The sequence below is a fragment of the Peromyscus leucopus genome, chromosome 4 (genome assembly GCF_004664715.2).
Source record: "Peromyscus leucopus breed LL Stock chromosome 4, UCI_PerLeu_2.1, whole genome shotgun sequence".
Classification (NCBI taxonomy): Eukaryota; Metazoa; Chordata; class Mammalia; order Rodentia; family Cricetidae; genus Peromyscus; species Peromyscus leucopus.
Window position 1 is genome coordinate 11980093 of NC_051066.1, and position 24922 is coordinate 12005014.

The following is a 24922-nucleotide window of genomic DNA, read 5'->3' on the forward strand; positions in this document are numbered from 1 at the left end:
AGGTAGGACATTTGGCCTTCTCAGGGCCATAGCACCTGCTGGGGGTAGAACGGACAGACAGACATATGGGAAATTGAACTCAGAGCCACATTTGCTCTAAATGGCATTGCTGGAACCAAAGGGAGAACACAGCTCTTCTCCAAATGGAGGGTGGAAACCTTTAAGGCATTGGGCCATGGAGCAACACACTTCTCTTGGAGGTGCTTGCAGAGGGTGGAGGGACTACAGAATGGATAGAGGAAGGTAGTTCCAAATACCATCTAAGGCCATGTGACCAGATGCAAAACTGAGGATTATAACTGATGTGAGTGACTCTGTTCTATTTTGTTAAGAATGTGTTTTCTTGCCAGGCGTTGGTAGCGCATGCCTTTAATCCCAGCACTCGGGAGGCAGAGGCAGGCGGATCTCTGTGAGTTCGAGACCAGCCTGGGCTACCAAGTGAGCTCCAGGAAAGGCGCAAAGCTACACGGAGAAACCCTGTCTCGGGGGGGAAAAATGTGTTTTCTTCCAATTTCCTTATATGTTGTAACAGCAATTAAGAGAGTATCAGTGGCTATCATAGGTAAGTTTGAGATACTAAAAGGATGCTCCCCCAAAGACATTATGTTTGGGTTGTGCGAGAGTTATATCATGTTAGGTGTAATTATGACCTGGTTAGATATATAATGTGTCTGCAATTGTGCATGAAAGTTATATTTAGGCATTATGACCAGGTTATTTGTTTTCATTTAAAAATTAATCATAAGGAGATGGTTGTGTCAAGTTGACAAGGGGTGGATTGTGATGGCTATTCTTAGTTGTCAACTTGACTGTATCTGGAATGAATTATAATCCAGAAATGTTGGGCACACTTGTGATCCAGATTTTGAGGCAAGACATGCCTTTGGTTTGGATCTTGACACTTGAAGACACATACTTTTAATTCAGACCTTGAGGTGGGAAGGCACACCTTTAATCTGGGCCACACCTTCTGCTGGAAGCCTAAGGACAATGGAAGGCGGCTTTGGTCTTTGCCTGCTTGCCCCTGCCTTGTCAGCACACCCATCCCTTCACTTGTGGGATATTTGTACACTGGATGAACATAGACTGCTGTGATTGCCGTAATAAAAAACTGAACAGCCAATAGCTAGGCAGGAGGTATAGGTGAGATTTCCAGAGAGAAAGGAAGAGGAGGAGTCAAGGTATGCAGGAGTCACCAGGAGACAAGGAGAGGAAAGAGGAGGTGCAAGATGGAAGAGGTAAAGTCATGTGATAATATATAGACTAATATAAATGGGTTAAGTTGTAAGAGCTAGTTAGGAACGAGCCTAGGCTATAGGCCAAACTTTCATAATGTCTGTTTCTTTATTTGGGAGCTGCCTGGTGGGACATGCACTGGCATTGGAACCTACTTCTTCAGGACTCCAGCATATACAGACCAGCTGAGACACCCAGCTTCGTGGGACTGAGCAGCTACTAGATTCTTGGACTTTCCTTTCACAACTAGCCATTGTTGGACTGTAGCCTGTCATTCCAATAAATTTCCATATATGTATGTTTGTGTGGAGAGAGATTCATTCCCTAAGTTCTGTGACTCTAGAGAACCCTAATACAGGCTGTTTTTCAGACTGGGTCTCACTATATAGCTCAGGCTAATCTTGACTATATCTGGTGTTGGGATTACAGGGTGACTCTTAACTGCAGGCCTCCAGAGTTCATTATCTAAATGCTTACCACAAACATTCTTTGTGCATTCCCAGCAGCTTCCTGTTTCCTTCTCTTGGTGATCTTTGGAACTCATTAACTTAATAAAGCATGCATCACCTTGCCTGGTTAAAAATTTAAGAAATTCTCTTTTTTTCAAGACAGGGTTTCTCTGTGTAGCTCTGGCTGTCCTGGAACTTGCTCTGCAAACCAAGCTGACCTCAAACTCAGAGATCCGCCTGTCTCTGCCTCCCGAGTGCTGGGATTAAAGGTGTGCGCCACCACCGCCCGGCTAATTCTTACAGACTGTCAGTAAAGTGGCTGCTCAACAAGTAACAGGACTTGGCACCAAGCCTAGTGAAGAGTCTCCTCCCCAGGTGGGAGGAAACAATAGCTTGTCCTCTGACCTCCCGCATGCAACGTATCTATATACACAAAATGAATTCCTTTAAAAGAAGTTATATGGGACAAAATTACAAGACATGAAAATCTTTTATTTCCAAAAAGAGAATGTATTTTTACATAAATCTACAACAGAGTTCAACTGTAGAAAAAATAAACTATACTTGGGGATACTGTGCTCAGCATGGCAAGCAAGCTCCCTCCCTCAGGAGGGGGCTGCACACCAGGCCACAGTTGGAAGGACCTCAACACCCCTCCAGAAACCCCACAGCAACATGCCCACAATGCTGACCAGAACCCAGGCACATCTATCCAATAGATGCCACAGGCCCCAGGACCCATGTCAGTGACAAGCCACCCTCTTTAATCCCATGTGCATATCGTCTCCCAAAAACAGGGGACAGGAGTGTGTAGGAAGTACCTTTTCCAACATCTTTTAGGATTCTTGCCAGGATAAAGTGGCCAACAAAGGGCTGTCTAGACCATGGGCTGAGGACAGGTCCTCAGCAAAGTCAAAGCAGAGCAACCACAGACCAGGACAACCTGGGTTCATAGAGACCTGTTGGTTATGCAGGCTGCGGCAGCCAGAGCAAACCCAGAACCTCTCCAGAGCCATGCCTGTGCCTAGCAGCCTCACCCAAACATCTGGACCAGAAATATCCATAGAGCCTCTGTGCTCTGTTACCATGGCAGGCCACCCTGGGTATAGCCAGCAGCTGTTAAAATGCAGCTCTGAGCCTGGCCATCACCTCTTCCTAGTCTTGGTCACAGAAGCCAGGGAATAGAGGATCCATTTGGGGCAGGGACTGTGTGGCTGGTGGGTTTAGTGGCCAAGGGAGAAGGCTGTATTTGCTGGGATAAGCACCACAATGAACCCCTCCCTCCTGCAGAGGTGACCTTGAGCCTCACCCACAATGGAGAGGACCAGAACCACCCCACATGATGCCTGTCCAAGATTTCCACTCTTTTTCAACTCAAGGTCTTCCTCTCAAACACTCAGTGCCCACAGAAGTCATTGGGAAAGAAGAGGCACAGCAAGGATCCATGTTCCCAGAGATCTTTCCAACCCCTGCCCTGGGGGAACTTTCTAGAAGCCAGGTGTGGATGAGCTCCTGTCTGAACTCAGGGCCACAGAGGGTCCAAACCCACCTTTTATTACAGTGTGTGTAGCTTACTGAGTGACACCAGTGACAAGAGGACACTGTGCAACCACTGAGAGGTCAGTGTTGACCTATCAACTCCGAAAATACAAAGAGACTTGACACGGATACAACTTACAACCTTTCTATGTTTCCAGAAAGTCCTGGAAACACGCTGGGTACTATTACAGGAAGGGAACGTGAACAAGCAGGCCAAGGCTGGAGGCAGGGAACGGGAATGGGGCTACAGGTCCTGCTCCAGTGTACACTGGGCAATACAATACCAAAAAGATACAGAACAATTACTGGGGAAAACAACCCATGACGAGTTGAACTCACTCTTGTAATAAAAAATTAAAAATCTGCTGCCTCTGAGCACAGAACAGACCAGGAACTCCCCAGGCAGGGACAGAATTGGCAAGAAATGTCACAGTGGCTATCAAGACTCGGTAGTGTGCACTCCCCTGACCCGACATCTTCAGAGAGGAGGTGCACCAGGCCTGTCACCTAGCCTGGCCCCACACCTCTGCCCCACATGTGTTTCTTGCCAATCCAGGCGGCTTCCTGAAGTCGTTATGGAGCCAGGACTTAGCAGTCACTCTTCCACAGTTTGATTGTTTTGTCATTCTCTAACGCTGCCGAGGCAATGATGTTCTCCGTCGGGTGACAAGCCGTGGAAATCACAACGTCTGAAAAAGAGTGAGTCGGGTGCCACTCCAGGAGCAGCAGTCGCAACACGTGCCTGCTGGCCTCAAGAGCACAGCAGCACCCCAGGGTTTTCGGGGAGTACTCAGAATGCCAGGAATTACAGTAACACGCCCCATAGCCTTTGTCTGCTGGGCACAGGGAACTTCGTGGGTATCCAGCGGGGTCCTCATTCCTGTCTCCTGCCCTCCTCCCTGGTCCCAGGGCTGACCACTCCCATTGCCTTCTACCACCAACACAAACTTCATGAGATTGCTCTCCCTGAGCAAGAGGTAACCATACCCCTGGGCTGGGCACTTGAGGGCCACTGACTCTGCCTGCTCCCTGGGTGCTCAGAAACTACAGCAAATGTAACCAAGCTACTCCCAGATGAGGGCAACTGCTCTGTCAGAAAGAAGAGCTGCAGAGGGGCACATGCTATCTATCCCTGCCCCACACAGAGAGTGGACAGGCAGGAACAGCTAGAAAAATGAGTGAGGTTACTCAGAGCTACACCTCAGAATCAGGTGCTGGACTCAAAGCTGAACTATGCCTAGGAAATGGAAAACCAGCATCCCCGAAAGGGGATGGAGCCTCCAGGAAACGCAGCTCATCGTGCAGGTTAGACACTGTCCATATTCACTTTTGGGTCGCAGTGCCAGCAGCTGTCAGGCTCCACATGCCTGGTCTCCAGTGAGGAAAACAAGCTACATTCCCAGGAGGCCTAGATCTGAGTCAACATCTATAACCAACCAGGCCCAGGAACCCAGACGAGAGCCCTTGATGTTGCTTCCAAGGTAGTTGAATGCCCTCTCAGGCCTGCAGGGCTGGGATGGCAGGCAGAACAGAGTAGTAATTCCTGCCTGTGTGCCCCTAAACTGCAGAGACAACCAAGCATTCGGAGGACTGAGACTCCCCTGGGTGGCTCCACCCACCTGTGTGACCCTGCAACTTCTGCACAATCTCCTTGGTTTGCAGATTCCAGATATACACCAGGTTATCTTCAGAACCAGACACGATCCACTGCAGCAGTACAGCAGGCAGCCAGCAAGGACAGGCAAGACACCAGTAAGTTATGTGTTGAGTAGGCAGCAACAGGCAAGCTGCCTGGCACCACTCTGACCCCTTGTTCCTTCAGCTTGGGGACATGCCAAATGCCTCCCATGCCACCCCTCGGTGAGTCTGAGTTTCTATCCAGTCACCACTTGCTCTTAGATCTTCAACCAGATTCAAGGACAAGACACCACAGTTCCATTCAGGAGGGGATGTATGGGTTTGCTCCATAGGCTCAGGGAAGCTTCATAAAGACATGAAGCCAGGCTGGAGAGATGGCTCAGAGGTTAAGAGCACTGACTGCTCTTCCAGAGGTCCTGGGTTCAATTCCCAGCAACCACATGGTGACTCACAACCATCTGTAATGATCTGGTGCCCTCTTCTGGCCTGCAGTCATACATGCTGTATACTTAATAAATAAATCTTTAAAACCAGACATGAAGCCACCTTCATGGGTGGCTTCTCAGGAGAGAGCTGGCAGGGGAAGAGCAGCTCAGTGGAAGACTCACCTTCCCACCTGTCACGGAGAAGTTGGCAAATATGCAGTACTTCTCATTCTTGTGGCCAGTGTACGTCTTCAGGCACTGAAAAGGTGGGTGTGCATTGTTAGCTCTGTGGTCCTCTTTCATTCCAGAGGATTCCAAGTTCTGGGCACGCATATCCGACTACTGCCTAAATATATTCTGAAAATATTCTAGACACATACAATGACAGAGCCATAGGCCCCAACTTTGACCTGCAGACTAGCCATTCACACAACACCATGTCTTTAAAGGCAGTTGTACCAAACTTGATTAAAAAGAAGACGGCTCTTAGTCTCTTCTGCTTCACCTCCTGGGTCTGCTGCACCACCCTCAACCTGTTACCTGGGTTGCCTGAAGCTCACCTTCCCCTTGCTGTAGTCCCACAGCTTCAGCGTGCTGAAAGAGAGAGAGCGGGAGTGAGGGGCAGCTCATCTTTGGCCATTCCCAGCCTCTGATGCCACCACTTCCCAACAACCATGGGTGTCAGGACGTTCAGCCACTCCATGACACACAAGAGCAAACATAAGGAACCTAGCTAGTACTTGTAGTTTCAAAGAGAGACTGAAGAGGTTGCAGGCTATCTTCCCAAAACCAGTGGCTGGCTACAAGCAGAATGTGGAAAACCTGGTTGGCTCCAGAAACATCCAGGACAAACTTCACGGTAAGCATCTTCTGCTCGTCCTTGGGACAGAGGTTCATGCCAACCATGGGGAGAAGTGGTAGGCTAACCAGGATAATGCCAATCAAGCAGCTCTAGAAGGGGTGACCAGGCAGGGTTCCTTTAAGACTTTATACAGTGTGTCAGCTTAAATGAGCACCTAGAAAGGGGTCAGCATGTGTGACAGTGAGATTCTGCTACATGAAGGTGCTCAGAGACTGAGAAGTGCTTTAAAGCCAGCCTCACCTGTGTGAGGCCATGGGCTCCAGCCCTGCACTGAAGGCAAACAAACCAAAAGTCAAGATCTCAGAGGCCCAGGAAGGCCTTCAGAGGTCACCTGTCCTGCGTCACCTCTGTGTAGAAAATCTGCCTTGCAGAAACAGCCTAGACCTCAAATCCTTCTCATATTAGAACTAGCTGGAGTGGACAGTCAGCCTTTCTTCCGCTCCTCAGCCCACAGTCCAGGGCCGAGCTCTAATGCACAAATGTAAAAGCCCTTAACTAGGCTACTGGAAGAACACAACAGGAGAGGAACTCCACCAATGAAGGCTGTGTTAAAGCACTCACTTGTCCAAAGTTGCAGCCAGGATGTATTTGCCATTTGGAGAGAACTTCACGAAGGACACTGGAGGATTGTCATCATCTACACAGAACAAAGACAGGCTGACTCTTGGCAGAGTAGAGAGGCAGGACAGCTCCCCATCACCCGTGCAGGACATCTGTGTGAGGCCCCTGCCACCTGTACTATTACCATAACCTTGAAGGCCCTCCAAGAGCCTGACATTCCATCTCCCATCACCTTCCTGGTTATTCACATTAAGGCTTCACCTCAGTGCCCTGCCAATACAAGGCTTCACCACTTGTGAAAGGAGACCCAAAGCTCCCCAGCAGAGCTGAACTGACCCCCTGGAGAAAGCCGCCTGGCCTAGGGTAGTCCTATAGACACACTCCCATTCTTCAGTCAAGCAAGCCCTCCTTTCATCATGGTCGCGCCTCTGCCTGCTGAAGACCAGGCTGCTGACTTTAGCCTCAGCCTTTGGTAAGGAGAGGTAGGGGGACTGCTGCACTGCTGAAGAGCCAGGCCTCCTAGAACTGCCCACATAAAAGCTGCTTTCCAAGGCACAACGATGCCACATCCTCCTTCACAGTGGAAGGGTGAGAAGGGGTGTGTCCTGGGGTGTGCCTGCCTGGCCAGCCAAGGAAGCCTACCAGGCCCTAAGGTGTGCATACAAAGATGGCTGCATCCTGACACACGCATTACCACAGGGGGTTCGCAGGGGGACTGGTTCCTTGGGACTGGTCACACACACTGAAAGGGACACGAGAGAGTGAGGCCAGATAAGGCCAGATAAGTCAACATGGAACAGTACGTGTGCTCCTTACCCAGGTCACCTCTGAAACAGATCCCTGGAGAAACATCACTGACCTGTGCTGAGTAAGTCCTAATCATAATCTTAATTTCTAGCCAAGCGGTGGTGGCACACGCCTTTAATCCCAGCACCGGGGAGGCAGAGGCAGGCAAATCTCTGAGTTTGAAGCCAGCCTGGTCTACAGAATAAGTTCGACAGCCAGGGATAAACAGAAAAACAGTCTTGAAATACACCCTCTGCCAAAAAAAAAAAAAAAAAAAAAAAAAAAGAATCAGTTTCTTAACCTGAAGAGACATGGGGGAAAGAAACAGACCTTGGACCAAATAGGCCTGCCTATCTCAGTTTAGGGCTTACCGCCCAGATTTAAATCCTGGCCCTGTACCTGGCTGCCCACCGCAGACCAAAGTTTAGCCAACAAGTGATATAAAATAAAGTATTCTACAAGTTTCAAAACCCAGGGCTGTTAATATATAGGGAGGTTCTCAGTCTTACTGCAACTTGATATGTCATGTTTTATTGATACTTATAGGAGACCTGTCTTTTTCTGGATGGAGACATAGACATAAGGGGGGGGGGGAATAAGAGAGAGGGACTGAGAGGAGAGGACTGGGGAGGGGAGAGGCTGCAGCCAGGAAACAAACAAAAATCTTGGAAAACAAAAACAAAACCCCAGGGCTGGCAATACAGCTCACGCACTTGCTGCACAGGCCTGACAACCTGAGTTCAGAACCCATAGTAGGAAAAGAGATCGAACTCCTGAAAGCTGTCCCCGACCTCCACATATGTGCCACGAAACACACAGAAACACACATGTGTTGCATGGGTGTACTGGGGGGGTGCAGGGGTTGTGGGCACACAATACAGGTTTTTTGTTTTTTTTTTTGGTTTTTCGAGACAGGGTTTCTCTGTGTAGCTTTGCGCCTTTCCTGGAACTCACTTGGTAGCCCAGGCTGGCCTCGAACTCACAGAGATCCGCCTGCCTCTGCCTCCCAAGTGCTGGGATTAAAGGCATGCGCCACCACCGCCCGGCCTTGTTTGTTTTTTTAAAGCACAGAATTTGCTGGGCATAGTACTGCACACCTTTAATCCCAGCACTCCAGAAGCAGGTGGATCTCTATGAGTTCACAACCAGCTTGGTCTACAAAGCAAGCTCTAGGCCAGCCAGAGCTACACAGTTGAGACCCTGTCACAAAAACAAACAAACAAGCCCACAACCCCACAAAACCAAACAGAATTTGTTCCCTAGAACTGCTGAAGGTAAGTGAGTGCAGTTAACTCTAGTATTCTCCACCCTGGGGCAGCCTCTTCAAGCTGCTTATGATGGCTGCACCTAAACTGGATGCGTACCTGCCTACCCTTATCATCCCAACAGTGCAGTACAGCAACCGCCTCCTGGCATGTTACGTTCATACACCCAGTATTTTAAACCACCTCAAGATTTAAACCATAGGAAGAAGTGCACAGTCACATGCAAACGCTGCATCATCTCAAAGGACCTGAGCATCTGAGGACCTTGGGATCTATAAGGTCCCTCTCCCACAGACACCAAAGGATGACTGGGCTTGCTATGCAGCTTTCCAGCTAGTTGACCTCTTTACCTAAGATGCTACCCTGTGAACCAAGGATAATACCCTTGCCCACAGGGCAGCAGACGGTTACACAAAGCACTAGGTATTTGTTGCAGTATCTGCTGCATGACTTAGCACCAGAGAGGTCCCTGGTAGATGGCTGGGAGTGGCAGGGACAGGACAACTTTACTACCAGACATCTGGGACTGCTCTGAGAAATCAGGAAGCCAAGGGTGGCCCCACACAGCAAGAAAAGCATAAAAGCCATTATCCCAGGGTGAACTGTGTCCTCAAACTCATGAGGCCCACCTAGAGCTACAGCAAGGGGCTGTTTTGGAGAGAACATCACACATGTGATGGCAGTGGTGGGGTGGGAAATGTGAGCATGTCATTAAGAAGTTGAGCACAGAGAAACACAAGGGTGTACATGGCATCTGCAGGCCAGAGATGTCAGAAGCCATCCTGCCCATGCTTGTTGCTTGGCCACCTAACTCCAACTGAGAATGAGCTCCTATCTTCTTTGCCAATTCAGGCATTCTATCCAAGCAATCCGGCAGGCCAGAATGGCCACATTAGTTTTCCTAACAGCCTAGGGAGGTAGCAACTCATCACAACAGCCTAGCTACCCCCAAAGCCAGACTGACAAAAAATGGCCTGCCAACCCTTCACATTGCTGACCTAAAGTTCTGAACTCCAGCCAAGCCAAGTAACATCCTTCCAACACCCCACCTACCCACCCACCCACCTGTGAGCCAGGCCTGTCCTGCTCCCAACACTCTGCCTACCCTGCAGTACCCTAGTAGGTGAGCATGTATCCCCAACTCCAGGGAGGAAGGGGCCAGGGGCAGGCTGAGGCTGATGAGCAGAGGTGGCAAGTGCAGGGCCCCAAATAGCTACGAAGGACATTATTCAACAATGTAAAGCACTCCTAGGATCCCACGTGAGCATGAGAGATTTGGTAGGGGGAGGAAGTTCCATGGGCAGCTTTATTAGTCAGTAAGGGCGACAGGGTGGACATACCATGAGCCCTCCAGAGCAAGGAGGTGCAGGACAGAAGGGAAAGATGACTTCTTGAAAACAGATACTCTATAAGGACCACCAGGACATGGCAGGCCGGGGAAAGCCTGCCCCTACCCTCCTCTACCCACCTCCACATCCCCCACTAGACAGAACAGAGCACTCACCTATGAGCGTCTTCAGACACTGGCCAGAGGCAGTGTCCCAGATGCGGCTGTCAAGCAAGAATAGAATATGTGAGAATACAGACTGCTGTGAGTGCTGTCACCAGGCCCACTGAGCTCTGGGAGGGCACTTCTCCCAATTCCCACAGCACCGCACTGCACACAACAATTACTCTCTGTCTCTAGAGACTGAGCAAAAACTACGTGCACACATGGGTGGGCTTCACCTGACCCAGAATGTCTCCCAACCTGGCATAAAGGACACCTGTCCTCTAGGCAGGATTACAGAGAAACCCTGTCTCAAAAAAAAAAAAAAAAAAAAAAAAAAAAAGCCAAGCAGTAGTAGTGCACTCCTTTAATCCCAGCACTCTGGTGGCAGAGGCAGGTAGATCTTTGAGGCCAACCTGGTCTACAGAATGAATTCTGGGACAGCCAGGGCTATACAGAGAAACCCTGTCTTGAAAAACCAAAACCAAACAAAAAAAGATGCCTGTCCTCTCTCTACATTCTAATTTAAGGGCCACCAATGGCCAGTGTGTCCCACAGAGGGCTGAGCTGTTACAAAATAAAGACTGTAGCATTTCCTGGATATCCCCACAGGTTTATGACCAGGAACCTGTTCAGATCACCATCCCAGAGAGGATATGCCAGGCTTTGACATGGTTGCAGATACAAAGGTCTATGACTTTTGCTAACAATCCACACACTTCTTCAGCAGAACCCTGAAGCAGGGACACTGGCTCTTTGCTAGGCTTCTTCCCAATCAGATCCCCCATGCTCTCACTGAATCTAAATCTTACCCAGGCCAGGCCCCATATACCATTCCCCAAAGTGAGGCAATCCCCAACACACCCACATGCAGCCTCTCCACATCTCCAAGTCTCCACTCTTGGGACAAGCTAGTCTGATCTAGAAGCAACAGCCCGTCCTTCCTCTCTGCTCAGTCCTCTCAGCACATGCCCGGTGACACTTCTCTGCAGCCACTTTTTTATTTATTGATCCTCATCCCCAGATGACAGATGTAAGCTGCCACAACTGGAATCCTCTGTGGATTTCTTTTCTTTTTTGCGAGTCTCACTATGTACCTCTAGCTGGCCTTGAACTCACAAAGATCTGCCTCCTCAGTGCTGGGATTAAAGGCTTAAAGGCATGCACTACCTGCTGGCCTCTTTTAAATTCACTTTTGTACAATAGCAAAAACATTCTGAAACCCAACCACCTACTGGCACACAGGCTCAGAGTGACTGATGGTGACTTGTAACTCCATCCTGAACTCCCCAGGGTATGTGCTCAAGCAGTCTCATTCTCCATGGCTCCTCCCCTCTCCTATCAAAGTATCCCTAAATATCCTAGCATTTAATTGTCAACAAAGCTCTTTTTTCATCATCTTCTTGGTTGACTCCAGGCCCAAAAAAACCAGTCACCTTAAAACCTGGCAAATGTGTGATAATCCCACAAATCAGACAGCAAGAGGCTGGGCAGCGCAGCTGACTCAGAAGGGGATCCTGGTCTGTCACTTACTAGCTGAGGGACAATTGTCAAGTATTTATGCTTACCTACACTTTCCAAGTGACAAATGAGGATGGCAAGAATTTGATACGGCAAGGGAAGAAGGACCACATAGGTGACTTTTTAGTTTTTATTTGTGAGTGTCTGCATTTGAGTCCCAGGGCTACAAAAGGAGACCCTGTCTCTAATAAACTAATTGATTAATAATTTTTAAGATCCCAGGACCCCAAGAGTAATCTCAGACTATTCACCACTTCCTCCGGCTCTCTTTAAGGTGTCTGCCTCCATCACATCTCCAGGGTCCACTTAGGAAAAGAGGGGTCAAGAGCAGTGCACTGCTGGTGCTCCTGTCCTCTCCGAACTCAGGGGACCACCTCCCTATTGCTCACCTTGCTCACCTTTACTTGAGTCCGAAGTTTTAGCTCTTTACCTATCAAACACGCCTTTCACAAGCGGTTCCTACTTCTCTGCACTACACCACCTTTTCTGTCTCCCTTTCTGACAGGTCTCACCATGCAGCCCTAACGTCTTCAAATCCTCAATTGCGCCAGCTTCTGCTCCCACAGTGCTGGGATGAGGGTGTGCTCCTTTCAACTTTCTAAGCTCCTTCTTGCCAGCTTCTTCAATAAACTGTTTCTAACTTTTTGGAAAGTTTCTTAAAGCCAAGTCTACACATGGTCTGGTGCCTATCCCAGGTTCTAGGTCACTGTCGAGCACTAAAGGCTGGTCCACATACTCAGGTGCCAGGGGGCAGGACACTTGGGGGGAAGGGGCTCTGTGCCCCCAGACTTCCCTCCAGCATCGCTGCCACCTGGTATTCTTCTCTGTGGCAAACAGAAGAACGGTCTCAATGGCTTTTACTCTGGCCACTAGTGACAAGCACAGGGCCCAGGACGGGGACTGTGTGCTACAGCACACCTAGGTAACCACAGCCCCAGATGCTATTACCATTGGACAGAGTAAGGTGCAGACAACAGCCAGGGCTCAGGTATTGATCTCCCATCAGCATCTCCAGCCTCACGAGGAGGCTGTGTGCTAACTGCAGACTAGCCTCTGGGGCTCCAGCCAACCCACTCTCACAGACCTGTGGTTCTCCTGTTACCATCTCCCCAACCTCCTGTGCTCTGGACTCATTCTGGAAAATTCAAGTTTCAAGTGTGCTTCCACCTGAGGTCTTGGGGCTGCTCTGCCAATGACAGTGACAGCCGAGTAACACACACTGGACTGGCAACACTGAAACACGTCGTAATGAACTGATCTTTCTTTGGAAAGAACTGTCTTTTTGCTAGAGTTTGTGCCACCCCAAAGAGAAAGAAAATGTTTAGTTGACATCACTCAATACTCTGTATATGTGCAGTAAACAAATAATATTGCCAAGGGGCTTCACTAAATCCCAGCCCAGCCCTGTTCAGTCAATGTGGTGAAACTCAGGCTGAGCAACTGCAAGGCTCGGTTCCACCTGCAGCTCCACAAAAAATTAGTAAAATTTAAGCCACCTTCTCTGTTATGTCTAGATACTACTCTCTGCTTTTTGGTCACAGTACTGCTTGGGGACCCACAGGTTTCTAGTTCCTTTGGTTCACTCCAGGCCACACTGCCCTGGCCTATCTTCAAATCAGTTCTTGGCTGCACAGATGTCAGTCACCTGGCCCGCTCAAACACTTCATTTTAGGTATCTTTAATTTTAGGTGTATTTAAATGCATCCAACATCTTTTTAACCTCAAAGCCATGGATGGCCTTTAGTGAGGGTATTCAGCCAGCCCATCAACCCTGCCATACACCAACAGCATGCTTCACTCACCCACACAAGACTCACTCTGTTCTCTATCAGTCTCTATTTCTGCTCAACACAGAGTTATGATCTCCAACTCAGGGTACAACTAGCACTTTAGTCCTAAGCCTGCCTGCCTCTTGTGACCTACACTCTCCCTTGTCTCCTCAAGAACCCTGAGCACTTCTACCCAGCAGTCAGGTCTACACTGCCATCCACTGCTGGAAGCTCTGCAGACCACGCCTCGGGCTTTTCCTCTTTCACACAATGGGATCTGGTGGTTCACCTGCTCAGAATCCATGGGATGTGTGGACAGGGCCACTATACTTCCTTTCTACAACTGTGAAATGGCACACTCGGGAATGCAAAGCTCTCACTCTGCCCTGGGTGGTCTCACCTCTCAGTCATCTCTACCACCTCCTTATAAAAGCTTTTCACCCCCTGAACTATGTAACACACGTCTGTCAATGACCTGCAACCAGAGGGGCACAGACTTCTAGAATTTGAGGCATATGTCCCCTCTTTCTGCTGCACCACAGAGCTGGAACAACAGCACAATAGGCCATAAACAATTGTTCACTACATGAAGAAGACTCTCACTTACCAGAGGCCATCGTAGCTACTGGAAACGATCAACGATCCATCACGGTTAAAATGAACCTACAAATCAGAGGAGGAAAAGAAGCTGACTTCCTAATCAGCAGCATGTGGCTCTGGATCCGAGTGGTATCCTGCCCACAGAACTCACCACATACCTTCCCTTTGGGTGCCCAACAAGGCCAATACAACTGGGAGTGGGAGGGGGGACCACAACACCTTTCCCACCAGCAAAAAGCGAGACCTTCAAGTCAGGAGAGACACCTGGTTTTCTGGAATGGTCCACAGGTGCTCTGGTGCTCACTCACTAAGCCTGAGTGTCTGATACCTAGATCACTGCCACACCAGATGCTCAATGGGACAGACCAGCCATGAGACTCAGGCCACTATGCAAATTTCACTGGGAGCCCCTGGTGCCCTTAGGAGACTTTAGGCCCTCTTGTAACTGACTTAGTGTTTCCTTTTTATTTTTGAGACAGGGTCTTGTGAAGCTGTGGTTGACTCTGAACTCACTGCGTAGCTGTAGCTTTTACCCCTAATCTTCCTGCCTCTGCCAGTGCGGGGAGTACAGGCGTAGAACACCACGCCTATGCATGTGCCTATGCTTCTGCGATGCTGGTGATGGACCCAGGACTGTGGTGCAGGCTGGGCAAACACTGCCAACTGGGCTACTTCTCTAGCCCTGCTGAGTCTATCTCGGGAGTTTCTGTAACTTTCACTGAGTCTCTGGCAGGTGTGGCCAAAGACAAACCTTTTTACAGATGAACTCTCAATGTATGGTGTGGCGATAAGCTTAAGAAATACTCCAACTCAGCTTCCTAAGGGCTAGGTTCACAGGCATGTACAAAAACTTACAACCAACCTTCAGATTTCAGGGACTCTTGCCATCACGGACCTGACAGACCAAGCAGGACTCTACAGCACTGGAGCCACAGAGGTCACTTTTTACTGTTGACAAGTATGTGCCAGATCCTGAACAGTCATTAACTGTAACTGTCAACCACTTAGAGCTCCTTCCTTAATTCAAGATAATCCAACTACCCACATTCATTCCTATCTTTAATACACAAAACAGATTCTTAAGACATTAAGGGGATAAGGAATTGATATGGGCACCTGACACTTATTTCCACACAGCTAATATGCAGCTAATACCTTGGAGAAGCAAGATAGCAAGTCCACATGGTACCCAGACCCACCCTGGACCAATTAACAGGACTATGCTAGAGGTGAGACACAGCAAATAGTTAAGGGTCCCATCAATACAATGACAACACACAGGTCAAGGTTGCAGCTAGGGAGAGAGTATAGGAAGAAGCTTCAGTTGAGGCTAGGCCTAAACCAAGGTGGTGAACTCTGAAGGGCATCCAAAGGGGCATTAATTAAATTTCCATTACTAGACCCACCAGCTCAAGTATCCTGTGAGTGTGAAAAGCTGTGCCAACAGACCCTCTCTTTGATAGAAGTGCTAAAAAAAAAGCTTTGAGGGTACCCAGACAAGTGTTGGCCCAAAGTGGGTCCCAGGAATATAGATGTACATAGATACCCAAGAGGCTCTTCTGAACCAGATAATAACAACTAGACAGCAGTTAGGCGGTCCCAGTATCACTTAAAAGCAAAGCATGAGGAAAGGTGGGTTTTTCAAGACAAGGTTTCTCTGTGTAGCTTTGGTGCCTGTCCTGGATCTCACACTGTAGACCAGGCTGGCCTCAAACTCACAGAGATCCACCTGCCTCTGCCTCCTGAGTGCTGGGATTAAAGGCGTGTGCCACCACTGCCCAGCAAAGGGTGGGTATTTAAACTGAAGGCCAAAGCTGAGTATGGCAGCCTATACCTTTAATCCCAGTATTGGGAAGGCAGGGGCTGGCAGCTATGAGTTTGAGGCCAGTCTGGTCTATCTATACAGCCAGTTCCCGCCCAGCCTGAGCTACATACTGAGACTCCGTCTCTAAATTACTTAACTAATTTTGTAAAGGGTGAGGAGGCGGCACTGAAGAGATGACTCAGTAGACAAGAACCTTTGCGGCCCTTTCAGAAGACCCCGGTTTGGTTCAGCATACCCATATGTCGGTTCACAACCACCCAAAACTCCAGTCAGAGGAGCTCATGTCCTCTGACATTTGTGGGCACCAGGCACACACATGGTTCATATAAATGCAGAAGGAAACACTCATACACATCAAATTTAATAATCTACCCCCCAAAAAAACCCAAAAAACAGAAGACCCCAGGGGGCAGAGTCCAGCTGACCCAGGGGCTGTTGGTCTGCTTCCTATGCCTGCTGCCTTCCTGAGTTCAACTTGCACAAAGCTCCTGTAGGAGACCAGATGGGACCTTCTTCCTGTCTCTTATAGCCATTCCTGACCCATATCCACACAGCTCTCTTTACTCACACCCCTCAAACTTACTTTCTTAGTAGTGTTCAGCTAACCCTCAGTACGGAAATGAGTTCAGTTCAACCTCACTGTGCCCTATGTAACCCCAGAGGGAGGGCAGCCAGCCCTAGTCAAGCTGGGCCTATGTGACAACACTGGTTACAGTAGCAGTGGCTGTAATTCACGTGAGCTATGTGCACACCAGGACTGCATGATATGGGTGGTCTTGCTGAGCCAAAGGATAAAAGGCTTAAGACCCTAAACTAACCGAGCTTTAGTAAGCAAGTGTCAGTCCAGCCAGTCAACAGAATGCTGACACATGCTTATTCTGCCATCAGGCAGCTATGACACAGGACCCTTTGAGCCCTTGCTTTCTTGGGAACTGGAGAGTTAAGTCCAGGGCCTCAAGAATCCTAGGTGAATATCCTACAATGGAAGCTTTTGTCTCTCTGTAACACAAGTTGGCATCTAACTGAGCCATGTCTATAATTGGCACAATTTGGGCTGGGGACACAGGCAATGGTAGAACATTTGCCTAGTGTGCACCAGTCCTGGGTTCAATACCCAGCACCAAGTAAACAAACAAACAAACAAATAGAAATCAACGAATGGTAGAACACTTGCCTAGTGTGCACCAGTCCTGGGTTCAATACCCAGCACCTAAATAAATAAATAAAAATCAATGAACCAATCAGGTGTGATGGCACACACCTATAATTCCAGCCTTTTGAAGATGGAGGCACGAGGAGCACAAGGTTAAGGTCATCCTCAGAAAGCCTCCTGGAGACCAGCTGGACGGAGGTGGGGGGTGGTGGTACTCATCATTATCAATGAACCGTCTAGTTTGGCACTTGTCACTTGTTTTGTCCAGAACAGCAGCTGGCTAACACAAGAGCACAGACACCATGCGGGCTAGATTAGAGGGCCCTGGCATCAGCAGCTCACATCTGTTTTATGCCACCTGTGTGTGTGTGCTGGTTGGTTTTTGTCAATTTGACTCAAACCCTCTGGAAAGAGGGATCTTAATTGAGGACATGCCTCCATTAAGACTGGCCTGCAGAAAGTCTGCAGGGTGTTTTCTTGATTAATGATTGTAGGGCCTTAAGTGTAAGTGATGCCACCTTTATGCAGGTGGACCGGACCTCATGGCCTATGTAACAGTTCCTGTATCCAGGTTCCTGCTCTAACTTCCTTCAATGATGGAACTGTGATAAGAAGTAATAGATGAAATATACCCCCGGGCAGGGGTGGGGCATGCCTTTATCTCCAGCACTCTGGAGGCAAAGTGTGGTGGTTTGAATGAAACTGGTACCCATAGGCTCAGGGGGTGGCACTACTCGGTGTGGCCTTGTGGGAGGAAGTGTGTCACTGGGGGTAGGCTTTGAGGTTTCCAACGCTCAAGCCAACCCCAGTGTCACTCTCTTCCAGCTGCCTGCCCATCAGATATAGATTTCTCTGCTCCTTCTCCAGCACATCTGCCTGTATGCCACCATCCTTCCTGCCATGACAAACTTCTAAACTTGTCAGCCAGGCCCAACTAAATGTTTTCCTTATAAGAGTTGAGCTGGTCATGGTGCCTCTTCACAGCAATAGAAACCCTAACTAAGACGCAGAGACAGATGGATCTTTGTGAGTTCTAGGATAGCCAGAGCTACAGAGAAACCCTGTCAAAAAAAAAAAAAAAAAAACAAAAACAAAACAAAGACGAAACAACCTTTCTCTTCCTATACTGGCTAGTTTTATGTCAACTTGACACAAGCTAGAGTCAGAGAGAAGGGAGCCTCAACTGAGAAAATGCCTCCATAACACTGAGCTGTAGGCAAGCCTGGAGGGCGTTTTCTTAATTAGTGACTAATGATGGAGGAACCATTCCTGGGCTTGGTCCTGGGTTCTCTAAGAAAGCAGACTGAGCAAGCCATGAAAAGCAAGCCAGTTAGCAACACTCACTCTTTTGTGGCCTCTGCATCAGCTCCTGCTACCAGATTCCAGCTCTGCTTGAGTTCCTGTCTGACTTCCATCAATGGTAGACTATGATGGGAAAGTGTATGCAAAATAAACCCTTTCCTCCCCAATTTGTTTTTGGTCATGGTCTTTCATTATAGCAATAGTAAACCAAAACTAAGACACTCCCAAGTTGCTTTTGGTCACTATGTTTTATCACAGCAACAGAAACCCTAGGATGCCACCACACCCACTAATTAAAGCTACTCTACTCAAAATTCTCTTGACCTGTGTTTAGTGCCCACTGCATGGCTCTCTGTTGTCCAAACACATTCCTTTACATTTAGCCACCCCTATCCCGTGAAAGCTCATTCCCTAACACCCCCTTAAAAATCTCTGGCCATCTACCTTCCAGCCCACAAAGTGTCCCATGGTGCTCCCCACTGTACCCCACCCACCCACCACAACACACAGAACAAAGAGATGTCTTGGCTTCTGGTCATCTGGATGCTATATGTGAGCAAATAAGTTCACTCATGTAGGGTACATGTCAGGAGGACTTACGGCTGAGACTGGGTCCGAATGGGCAGGCAAAGTCTTGAGGCACTTCCCTGTCTTCACGTCCCATATCCTCACACTTTCATCAAACTAAAGATGAGACAGGACGTTAAAGTGACTCTACAGGAACAGAGGAGCAGCAACAGTGTGGTTCCTGAGACCCAAAACCTGTCCCCACCCTGCCTACCCCACACCGAGCTCCAGTATGACACCTCACACATCACCCTCGGAGGAGAGACCCACGCACTTACAGACCCTGAGACGATGAGGTTGGACTGGGGGTTGAAGTTGCAGCAGAAGACATAGTTACTGTGGCCCTTCAGGGTCTTCAGACACTTTCCCTAGAGAAATCACAGCACAGCAAGCTCCATGATTCCCAGGGGCTATATCCCCAGATATAAGCCCTGTACTTCCCAGCACATCTAAAGACCTCCCCAAAACCAACGCATCTCAACTACAGGTAACCCCTGGGAAGACCAGTGTCACTTACAGAACTCACGTCCCATATCTTCAACGTTTTATCATCAGAGGCAGACACGAGGAGGTTAGAATCTGACGACCAAGCTACATCAGATATTCCCTTGGGAAAGAAAAAAGTTGGTTACCACCATGTAGATCAAATCCAAATGAACAGTTAAAGGATCAGCCCCACCTAACTATGCACCATGCCCTCAGGAAATCTAGACAGCATTAGCAAAAGGCCACTACTCTCAGCTCTGCCAGGCTTCCTAGACTCCCTCACCTATGGAGGCCCAAAGTGTTTGCACTAAAAATATAAATCAGCCAGGTGTGGTAGTGCAAGCCTGATTCTGAGGCAGGATGACTACAGTTCCACACCAGCCTGGACTACAGAGTAAGACCCTGTACCCATCAGCCTTGAAGACAGGCCCGACAAGCTGGGTCATGGTGGTGCACACCTGTATTCCCTGCACTCATGAGGCCAAAACAGGCCGATCTCTGAGTTCAAGGTCAGCCTGGTCTACAGAGTAAGTTTCAGGAGAGAAAGGTTAATTAGCCTTCTGACTTAACAGTCAGTGCACCTCACAGGAAACCTACCAGTTTGTGACCGGATATGGTTTTCTCGAACTTTCCATCATATGCTCCCCATATTTTAATGAGTTTATCAGCAGCTGAAAGAATTGAAAAGGAGCTGGAGTTAGAAAAGGTAGCTATTCCCCTAAAATACAGGGGTTAGGTCACTCAGTGAACTAAGTGTGGAAGTGTGGGCCCCACCCCCTCCCACCCCTTCACTGTACAGTGGCAATACATATGAATAAGCAATTACATTCTGAATGCTAACAAACCTACACACCTATGGGAGCAGTAAGAAGGAACAGTCAGCCTTCCCCGCCCCCTCAGCTAAAGTTCACACAGCCTTCCCATCAGCCAGAGGACTGAAGGATACTCACATGAACTTGCCAGCCACTCCCCATTGGGGCTGAACTTGACAGAGGACACAGCCTTTGTGTGGCCAGCCAGGGTGAACTTCAGAGCATAGTTTGGCTTAACAGGTGTGGGCTGTGGGAGACAGTACAACTTAGCCAGAGGCAACTATCATCACCCAATCATCTCACTTGATGCCCAAAGAGTAATTAAGTATTAGCTGGTTCCAAACTCGCACACTAGAACTTACTACCTTATCTGATGTCACTGTCAGTGTGCGCCTATCACTCTCTTCAAAGCCCCTACTTCCTCTGGAGTCCCCACCTCAGCACACCAAGAATTTGTAATTTTCTGGCCAAGTGTGGTGGTATATGTCTTTAAATTAATCCCAGCACATGAAGGGGAGAGGGAGACAGAGGCAGGCATATCTGTATGAGTTCAAGACTAGCCTGGTCTGCATGTTAAGTTCCTCACCAGCCTCAAAGCAAACTGTACTTTTTGTTAAACCCCATCCCCACCCCCTTAGGTCTGGGAATGGCACCTAACAGCCTGCTCTGTGTGACCACTGCTGTGTGATCAGAACTCACACTGGCAGCATACCTTAAGGGGCAGAGCAGCCTGGACTAACGAAATAACATCCCTAAGAACTCCTCCAGCCTGTCTGCCACAGTGGTCCCTGTGGTACATACCTTGCTCTGTGTGGCTGATGAGGAAGGGGTGGGCTGTGCTCTTGCAGCCTCTGTCTCTGGCTTCTTCTCCTCCGTGGCCATGGCTCTGAAGCCCACCAAGCAGGACACAGCGAAGGGGAAGTCACAGTGGAAGAGGCTGTCAGCTAAATCGTACTCTACAGTATGGGGCCTATAAATAAATCCTTTCTTTAAAAAAGGTAACTGGCCGGGCGGTGGTGGCGCACGCCTTTAATCCCAGCACTCGGGAGGCAGAGGCAGGCGGATCTCTGTGAGTTCGAGGCCAGCCTGGTCTCCAAAGCGAGTTCCAGGAAAGGCGCAAAGCTACACAGAGAAACCCTGTCTCGAGGAAAAAAAAAAAAAAAAAAAAAAAAGGTAACTGGGAGGGGACTGGATGCTGTTCCAGAGGACCTGAGTTTGATTCTCACTTGTGGGCTTACAACCATCTCTAAGTCCAGTTCGGAGGATCTGACGCCCTCTTCTGGCCTCTACAGGGACTACATGCATGTGGTATGCAGAGATACACGCAGGTAAAAAGACAAAACATACACACACATAAAATAAATTTGGCTAGGCATGGTGACACACGCCTTTAATCCCAGCACTTGGGAGGCAGAGGCAGGTGGATCTCTGAGTTTGAGGCCAGCCTGGGCTACAGAGTGAATTCCAGGACAACCAGGGCTATACAGAGAAACCCCGTTTCAAAACAACGAAAAGGTTGTTGAGGCTGAGCTGCAATAACTCATTGAGAGAGCATTCACCTAACATGCATAAGACCACCACCCCCGAATAACAAAAAGCAGTGATTCTCAGGAAAAAGGGTAAAAGGGAGAAACACGAGCACTACATTGAACCCTGCAGCAAATTAGCTGCTCCAAGCTGGGGATCATAGTTGTCACCCTACCCCAAGGCAGAAACTTCAGATGCTCTGCATGATAACCTGCTCTTGATCCCTTTGTGAGCCTAAGAAAAAAACTTGACCCTCAAGAAGGCTTCCCACTGCAGTATCCAGATGTGTGCAGGCATGTGAGCTTTAACTTCAAAGTGTCTTGGACAGTTTTAAAAAGGCTTTCTGACAGAAACTGATAGGCCAAGTGACAGGAGGTGGACCTTCTGTGCAGAAGTTTGGGGGCTTATCCTAAAATACACCTAAGGAATTTGATCATGAAAACATAGCAGTATGACCCCAGTGGCCACCACCTCATCCATCAGTGGCTCCCTGAGACCTCACAGGCTGCAGGTGCAAAGCTGCCTTCTAGAATGCTAAGAGCTAACAGAGCTCAAGGACTCAGTGCACACAATACTACAAAAGAGGTGCAGGAGTAAACCAGAGTGGCCACTGCCTCCATAGGTGTATTTTAGGATAAGCCCCCAAACTTCTGCACAGGTTTCCTCTGGAGGAGCGGCAGGACGGAACAGCAGCGAAACTGCAAACTACATGCATGCTGCAGCGCAGAGAGAAGTAACTATTCCAGTCAGCTTGACAGCACTCAGCCTGAAACGTGTGCGCCTGCAACAGCTAATTCCATCTCAGCAATAGGTCCCATCACATGAATTCATCGCACAAAGCACACCACGGGACTGGGAAATGAGTACTCCTCAAAGGAGAGCTACCAACACATGCTTACAAATGTCACTGGCCGTGGATTCCTCGGTCATCAATGTAAGGAGGAAGCAGGATGTAAATTCCAGCTTTGAGATTAACCCTGAAACCTCTCACAGACCTCATGTAAGACTAAGACAAATGAAGGATTAAAAAAAAAAAAAGGGCGGTGGTGGCGTCCACCTTTAATCCCAGCACTCGGGAGGCAGAGCCAGGCGGATCTCTGTGAGTTCGAGGCCAGCCTGGGCTACCAAGTGAGTTCCAGGAAAGGCGCAAAGCTACACAAGAGAAACCCTGTCTCGAAAAACCAAAATAAATAAATAAATAAAAAGTCTTCAATCCTAGAGGAAGGAACAGTAACAACACCCACCACACAGGGCACAGGTGCAGCCAAGCTGTTCTACCTGCAGCCAGCTCCATCAAGGTCATATCCTGCTGTAGCTCAAGTCCAGGTGCAAGGATTGGAGGAGAGTAGGTCCCATAGGCCTCTCCAGGGAACAAAGCCCTGGTGCCCAGGAAATACCAGCTGCTTGGTGTTTTTAGCTTTTCAGAGACAGGCTCTAGCTATGTACCTGATATTCAAAAACCTCCTGTGTTAGCCTCTGAATACAGTTGGTCTAACAAACATATATCAACTACCAGGCCTGACCTGGAGCTTATTCTTAATGCAAATTTGGCCATACCATGGGTTCCCACAGCCACCACTTTTGTTGACCACACAGGTACCAGGAGGAGCTGAGGAGGCTGGTCCCTTTCAAAGACCAGCACATCTCCCTACCCAAGTTAAAGGAGAGGGCAACAGTGCAGGGCAAGTCTCTCGGGAGGGAAGGCTCTGGAACTAAGCAGCTTCTTTTCGCTTATAAGGAGATCCACCTAACAGTGAATGGATGACCTTGCAAACAAGTGTGCACCAGCACCACCCTCCCCACCCCGGAACGCCTCAGGGACAGGATCTCCCTTCAAGATGCCAAATATTAACATGTGAAAGCATCACGCTGGGCATGGTGGGGTGCACCCTTTAGCCCACATTTGGAAGGCAGAGGCAGGAGGATCTCCGAGTTCAAGGCCAGTCTGGTCTACAGAGTGGGTTCCAGAACAGTCAGGGTTACACAGAGAAACCCCGCGGGGGGGGGGCACCCCCCACATCAACTTTAGCCAGTCAGCCTCACAGCATTCAGGAGGCAGAGGCTCAGGAATTCAAAGCAGTTACAAGGGAAGCCAGCATCTACATGAGAAATCACCAATTTCCGATTCCACTGGGTGGAGTCCTAGACAAAAAGTGTCCAGGTGTTCAGGTTTTAAGCCTACAGGAAAGCTGGATTGAGGGAGGACAGCTGAGAGGGAGGGAGGGAGGGATGTTAAACAGGATACTCAGCAGGAGGTTTAGGGCTGCCCTCCACCCCCCACAAAGGAGGTGGTCAACTGACACACCTTTATACTAGAGCGAGCCTAACCACGGAAGGGCAGAGGCCACCACTCTCCCTCCAATCAAATGCAGATTCCTGGATGTCACCCCAGACACTGAGTGCCCAAGTGTGGAGAGACACACGGTTTCAGTCCCTCAGGTGATTGCAGTTGGTCAACCCAACAAAGAGCTCCAACCCATCCTCTCCGGGTTCCTGGATACCCTGGTCCCAAGAGCCCCAGCTTCACACCACTGTGCTCACCTGCCTGGCTGATCCAGACAATGCTTACAAAGCCCCTGACCAGAGGGAGGCCTAGTCAGGTAGAAACTTGCACTGGAACTCACTCAGGTGAAGGCTGTGCTGGCGACACAAGAGAGGCGCCAAGTGGCCAAGGAAACCTGGGGAATACTGGCTGGTTGTCCCCGACGGACGAGAGACCGTGAATCCCACGCCCAATGACGCCGGCCCGAGGTGGGCTTCGCGGAGCTCGCACAGCTGAGGGTCAGGGAGCTCAGCGGGGAGTGCCGTGGGAGGAGCGGGCCGTGACGACCACAAGGGGCGGTGGGGTCGGGGCGCGGACGCAGAGGCGGCGCCGGGCCCGGCCCGAGGCCCCTGGAACACGTGCGGCGCTGCGGACCCCGGAGCCCGCGGTCCCTCGTGGCCACCGCCCGCCTCGCGCCCACAGGGCCGGCTCACCCTCTTACCTGCCGGGGCCGCGGCGGCGGGGCCGGGCGCTCTGGCGTCGCGTCGGCTGGCCCTGCGCGCGAGAGCAGACGAGCTCCTGGACTAGGCGGCAGCAGCGCGGTAGGCGGGCGGCAGTGCGCGTGCGC

General features: G+C 49.5%; 1 protein-coding gene across 5 annotated transcripts; it reads right to left on the reverse strand.

The window, feature by feature from the left end:
- Positions 1–2156: 2156 nt before the first annotated feature.
- Wdr5 (WD repeat domain 5) lies at positions 2157–24922 on the reverse strand. Of its 5 annotated transcripts, none has more exons than XM_028883369.1 (14): positions 24797–24922; positions 21087–21255; positions 20424–20532; positions 20071–20144; positions 19505–19594; positions 19266–19355; positions 19021–19104; positions 14148–14203; positions 10266–10312; positions 6711–6786; positions 5848–5881; positions 5471–5545; positions 4844–4931; positions 2157–3913 (listed from the first exon to the last, which is right to left on the reverse strand). In XM_028883369.1, the coding sequence occupies exons 2-14, from the start codon at positions 21165–21167 to the stop codon at positions 3813–3815; spliced, it is 1005 nt and encodes a 334-aa protein (XP_028739202.1). In that variant the 5' UTR covers positions 21168–21255; positions 24797–24922; the 3' UTR covers positions 2157–3812. The 5 variants fall into 5 exon arrangements, with proteins under 5 accessions (XP_028739202.1, XP_028739203.1, XP_028739204.1 ...); XM_028883370.2 differs by having other exon boundaries at positions 21087–21171; positions 24797–24902; XM_028883371.2 differs by lacking the exon at positions 24797–24922 and adding an exon at positions 24354–24715 and having other exon boundaries at positions 21087–21171.